This window comes from Carcharhinus amblyrhynchos, chromosome 2, assembly GCF_965287045.1.
Source record: "Carcharhinus amblyrhynchos chromosome 2, sCarAmb.v2.hapA, whole genome shotgun sequence".
In the NCBI taxonomy this organism is placed as follows: Eukaryota; Metazoa; Chordata; class Chondrichthyes; order Carcharhiniformes; family Carcharhinidae; genus Carcharhinus; species Carcharhinus amblyrhynchos.
The window spans coordinates 111,665,281-111,671,647 of NC_137325.1; the positions used below are offsets into that span (position 1 = coordinate 111,665,281).

At 42.8% G+C, this 6,367-nt stretch overlaps 1 protein-coding gene across 1 annotated transcript in view; it reads right to left on the reverse strand.

The window, feature by feature from the left end:
* dnajc1 (DnaJ (Hsp40) homolog, subfamily C, member 1) overlaps nucleotides 1-5,710 on the reverse strand; it is a 229,339-nt gene extending 223,629 nt beyond the window's left edge. Inside the window, exon 1 of the mRNA XM_080211116.1 lies at nucleotides 5,223-5,710. Coding sequence (XP_080067242.1) covers nucleotides 5,223-5,405 — 183 coding nt within the window. The 5' untranslated portion in view covers nucleotides 5,406-5,710. The remainder of the gene's footprint in view (nucleotides 1-5,222) is intronic.
* Between the last annotated feature and the right edge of the window lie 657 nt (nucleotides 5,711-6,367).

The window sequence follows — 6,367 nt, forward strand, 5'->3', positions numbered from 1 at the left end:
TCAGATGAATGCATTCTCTCTACATGCCTTTTCGAATAGCAGGCTCACATTAGCTATCTTCCAATCTGTAATAATTATTCACACATAAGAAAAGCCCCACCTCTCTGGCCCTGTGATGAATTTCCAGGGCAAGGGGCTGGAATCTCTGTGTCCCAGATTTACTGTCCTGGTCTGCCAAGATTTCAGTTGAAAGAGTATTTCTTGCCATAAGCTAGTTTTTGTCGTATGATCACAGTATCAGTGCTCCCATTGTTCACACATATACTTTAATGGGCTAAGTAATTGTGACCCGATGGGTAATGTTTGATATCCCCACCAACATTCTAGTTATAAATAGCTTCTGATTATCTTTATTTACATTTCCATCTGTGTGCGGCCACCAAGTCTATCAGTTACTGTTACTCTGAGACTCGTTAATTAAAGTGGAGAGAGGTGGTCATTCACACCTTAGAAGGTTGTTTACACTTTAACTAACTTTCCAGAGACATACCCAGTCTCTGTCAGTTATTTCCCATGTCTGTACAGAAAACACAAAAGGTTACCTGATCCCTTTATACTCTGTTTTTGAAAAGCAGAGTGTCTTCACAACTTCACAGACATAACACGCAAACACACTTCAGCTGATCAAAAAATGTGGCAATGCTGGCATTATAACTCTGTTGCTGGTTCACAGGGCAATAATACAACAGTACCTACATGTCAGTCCATAGAACAATAAAATAAATTAAATAGCCCTTAAAGGGGCACTGCAATAAACAGACAAAATGTTAAAGGAAAGTTATCAAAATTAAATCAAAATGTCATTCTGCGGGCCGACAATGCAATGGAAGGTGTGCCAAATTCTGTAAAAGTTACTTTTCCGAATTTATCACATCAGAAGACTTTTGATTGCGTCAAGACCATAAAACACTCAAATCATTGCCTTCTTACTGCACGAACAAGTGCAATATTGTATCACACAAATTCTGCAATTGTCATTCTATAATCAAACTCATGAACAGAGAAGACTATAACCTGGTTCATTCCGCCCTCATTGCAAATCAAAGCGAAAAATGTACAACGCTTTAAAAAAGTACATAGGGAGAGAAAATGTGGTTAACTTTTGTATTTTTGAGTGGGACCTTGTATGCTTTAGAGTTCTTAACCTTTAGGTTGTCCAAAAAAGATAACAGTACGTTATGTCATGGTGACATTTAAATTTAAAATTTAAAAAGGCACAAGAAGAAAAATACTGAATATGATACAGGAGTGAATTCAGAATAGTTGCAGCACAGAAGGAGGCCATTCATTCAGCCCATCAGCCATTTGAAGGAGCGATTCACCCATCCTCTCCACATAGGCCTGCACATTCATCCTTTTCAGATAATAATCTAATTCCCTCTGGAATGCCTGATTTGAATCTGGCTCATTCTCAAGCAGTGCACTGCAGATCCTATCCTTGCTGCATGAAAAACCTTTCTCCTCATGTCGCCATTACCTCTTTTGCCAATTACCATAAAATTGGTGCCCTCTTGTTATCAATTCTTTCACCAATGGCAAGTTTCTCCCTAGCTATTCTTCATGTCCCCTGCACTACAGGGCCAGAAGTGGTGCCATGTTATTCGCTCTGGCTGTACGCCACAGATGAACCATCACTTATATCAGCATTCAGAGCTAATGACTGCCTAATGTTTACCCACTGTGTCTGTCCTTCCATACTCTTAAACCGCAGGTGGCCACACCTATAAACATGCTATCAACAAAAGTCTCAACCTCATGGATGCCCCGCTCTGAAATCCAGAGCTCAGGCTGCAGTAACTGACGACATTTTAACATTTGGTTATCCAGGATACAGAAAATGCCCCACGCAGGTCATGTGCTGCACAGCTGTTCTGCTATTACTCTAGAAGTTAGATAATAAAACTTCTTTATTCTTTCAATAGAATGTCTTTCAATCTTTTCATCTGGCCTTATTGTTGTGTTTTTAATGACACTTTGCAATTTGAGCAATGCACTTGATCTTGGACTTGTTATACATATAAACATCAGTACATGCAAACAGATGAATTAGGAAGAGTAGGCCAATCAGCCCTTTAAGCCTGCTCTGCCATTTCATAAGAACACGGTTAGACTGATTGTCGTCTCAACTCTACTTTCCTGTCTACCTTTCCCCAATGATTCCCTTGTTAGTCAAGAATCTAGCTCAGCCTTAAAAATACTCAAATGACCCTGCCCCCTCTGCTCCTCAAGAAGGGAATTCCAAATATTAACAAAGAAATTCTCAACTCCATCTTAAATAAAAGATGCCTTATTTGTAAACAATATCTCCTAATTCTAGTTTCTCCCATTTTATGTTTCAATAAGATCACCTACAGGGCCAACCTTTCCTCATAAGCCAACTCCTTCATCTCAGGAATCACTCGAATGACCTTTCTTTGAACTGCTTCTAACGCAATTATATCCTTCCTTCAGTAAGGTGACCTAAACTGTATGCAGCACTTCAGATCTGGTCTCACCAGCACTCAGAAGCAAACCTTTGCTACATTTATTTTTCATTCCCCTTGCAATAAATGACAACATTCCATTTACTTCCTAGTCATTTGTTGAAGCACTAACATTATGTGATTTATGCACCAGGACACCCAGATCCCTCTGCCTTCATGTTCTGCAATTTCTCTCCACTTACATGAGACACTGTTTCCCTACTCTTTTCACCAATATAGACAAGTTCACATTCACCCACACAAAACTCCATCTGCCAACCTTTTGCCCAGTCACTTAGCCTATGTCACTTTGCAGAGACCAAATATGCTCTTCACAATTTGCTCTACCCACCTGTGCGTCATCAGCACATTAGGTCCTTCTATCCATGACATTGAACAATATGGATTGAACATCGTCGCCACATAAATACATTCAAAAGACACAAGTTTCTAGAAAGACACATCCCGATGGTCAAAAGAACCTTGGTGAAATGTCAAGAGACAAAGGAAGACCCAAACGTTGCCCTAGAGTCACTCCAATCCATACCTCTCAAGGACGACATGAAGTTACCCTGCAGAGTTGTTAAATAGAAGAAAATGTAAGACCACCATGCCTAGCAAAATACATCATCCTTTGACCAGGCCAAAATGAGTCAACTAGTTGAAGCAAAGGAAACAGAAGGTCAGCACTTCAAGCTAACGTGCTAAATTCCTAACTGCGCTGTTGAAAGATCAGAGTGTAGATGTACAAGATCCATTCACAAAAACCTGAAGTCCAGCAAAAATTGCTGCTGAAACTGAGACATCAAGGTCATAGACAATTGAACCCCAAACCAATATGCAAATAAGGAGAAACAGAATCCATGTTCACCCTTCTCCAAAGCTGGAAAAAAAAGGCCAGCAACACACACCAGAAACATTAATATTCAGGGAGACAACATTAACAATACCACCAGAAAATCAGACATTAGCAACAGCAAACATAAGAACATAAGAAATAGGAGCAGGATTAGGCCATCTAGCCCTTCGAGCCTGCCCCGCCATTCAATAAGATCATGGCTGATCTGTCGTGGCTCAGTTCCACCTTCCCGCCCTCTCCCCATAACCCTTAATCCCCTCTCTTATCAAAAACCCATCAACCCGCGTCTTAAAAATATTTAGCGAGGCAGCCTCCACCACTTCAACGGGCAGAGAATTCCAGAGATTCACCACCCTTTGAGTGAAGAAGTTCCTCCTCAACTCTGTTCTAAACTGCCCCCCCTTTATCTTGAGGCTGTGCCCCCTAGTCCTACTGTCTTTTTTGAGCGGGAAGAGTCTCTCCACCTCTATCCTATCCATCCCATTCATCATCTTATACATCTCAATGAGATCTCCCCTCATTCTTCTAAACTCCAACGAGTACAAACCTAGTTTATTCAGCCTCTCCTCATAGCTCAACCCCCTCAACTCCGGCATCAGTCTAGTAAACCTCCTCTGCAGTCCCTCCAAGGCCAAAATATCTTTGCGCAGGTGCGGCGCCCAAAACTGCACACAGTACTCCAGCTGCGGCCTCACCAATGCCCTATACAGCTGCAGCAAGACCTCCCTACTTTTATATTCAATCCCGCTCGCTATGAAGGCCAGCAAACATAATACCTTAACACCAGAAACAACATACATGCAGCATGCCAACTAACCACTAAGAGCAAAGAATCCAAATGTACAAGATGGTGGCACATCTTTTCACCTAAGCAATCCTGTGATTATTACCTTAGAAAAGATACATGATATAAAAGCCTTTAAGGGATTCAGTTTATTTCCAAAAATCAATGGATGATCTTTTGCTTATAAAAAAAATTAATGACTGTAACTGCCAACCTACAAATTCCATTTTAAGTACATTGCATTTTAAAGAAAGAAGGATGTTACATAATGTCACCTATAAATGGCTAGGAACTAAGGTGTTATGAGTAAGAGCTCCAAGAAGCCATATTTCATAACTGCACTAGAAACTGAAGTGATATGTACATATCAAGTCCAGTCTGACTTTTCTTTTGAAACCGAACAACATGGTAATATTAAATATAAGGTTTCTGATCTTTACAAAGTTAAAATAGTGTGTTTTAGGGAACCAAAAGACAGCAGGAACACATAGCAACTGTAGGTCAAGAGAAAGAGGATCAACACAATTACAAGTCTTAAAATTGACTTTTCAACGTGCAATTTGATAGTCATTGGACTTAAAAACATACTTACAACACAAGACATTAACAGCCCACAAATACTGTAGCAATGGTTAGACAGTCTGGAGGTATTTCAGTTGATATGGAAACGAGAATGCAAAGCAGCTATTTCACAAGAAATCACCCTCACTCAAAGGAGATAACGTGACAAATGCATATTCAAAGCAGCACTGGATCTTTCGTCAACTCTTGGCCATCTGTTTAAGTCATTTTTATAAAAACGGAGTTTATACTTCTGAGCAGATTCCAAGCGTCTTAAACTATGGGGTGACTGAGATGGGGAGCGGGATTTTCTCAGAGTGTGTCTGGATGGTGAGGGGGAGGATGTGGAAATCTGAGGCCCTCTCTCACCCACTCAGCCCTACCTCGCCTACTCAGGAAAGCAGCGGCTCCCGGGCTAGGCCCCAGCCGCCCGGAGCGGCCTCAGCCCCGTCACCCAGAGTGGCCCCCAGAGCCACAAACCAGACCAACAACAGCAGCAGCAGCAGCAGCAAAGGCAGAGAGAGAAAAGCCGGCGGCCAGAGGCGGGCCTGCTCACCTGCTCCACACCGAGGAACCGGTAAAAGTTCTCCTGCACCTCCTCCACCAGGTCGAACAGCTCCATTTCGGCCGTGTCCCAGGCCCGGGACTGGGGCACACATAGCAGCAGCAGGAGGAGGAGGAGGCGGCGGAGGGAGAGCAGCGGAGGCCAAGCCGCCGCCGGCGAAAAGGGAGACGGCATCTCTCTCTCTCTCTCACACTCACTCACTCACTCCGCCTGCCTGACTCCCTGGCACCGGCCTGGGGACGTGGCTCACTCACCCACTTCTTAAAGGGGCCACACTCCTCTGACCAAACTCAGCGCCAACAGCCTGCCAGCAAAAAAAGGTGCATTTATGTAGCGCCTCTCGCAAGCGTCCCCAAAGGGCTTTTTACAACTGGATGCAACACTTTTGGAGTTTTCGTTGCAATGGGGAAATAGGTCAGACCCAATTTGCACACAGCAAGCTCACACAGCAGCAACATGACAATGACCAAATAATCTGCTTTTTCCGGAGGGGTGCATTCTTCCAAATTGCACCATGGAGTCTTTTGCATCTGCCTCAGGAGAGGGCAGCCTCAGTTTAATATGCCCACACATGGTGCAACACTATCTAATACATCAGAATAAACAATGCAGCCATGTATGGTGGTGTACAGTTAAATAACTAACCCAAGGGTGACGCTGGACAAATATCCCCATCCTCAAACTAAAAGAGAAAACTCTGGAAAATCTGAGCAAGTCTGGCAGCATCTGTGAGGAGAGAAAAGAGCCAATGTTTCGAGTCCAAGTGACCCTTTGTCAAAGCGGGGGTGGGGGGGAACATGGTACAAAAATCCCACCCAGAGGCATTGACTACATCTTTGCAACCATCACCACATAGAAGATGACAATCATGCATCAGAAATAGTGGGTAACCAAAGGCTAATAAGAATTACAAAATTTAGGTCATTATTATCAGTAGAGAAAATGTTTTGGAGACTCCTAAGAGACTGAAATCTGACAAATCCCTAGGACCACATCTAAAAGAGGTGGCTGCAGTGATGGTGGATGTGGCTATGATCTACTTTCCAAAATTCCTTAGATTCTAGAATGTTCCCAACAGATTGGCAGTTAGCAAATGTACTCCATTCAGGAAAGGAGGAGCAAGAAAACAGGGAACT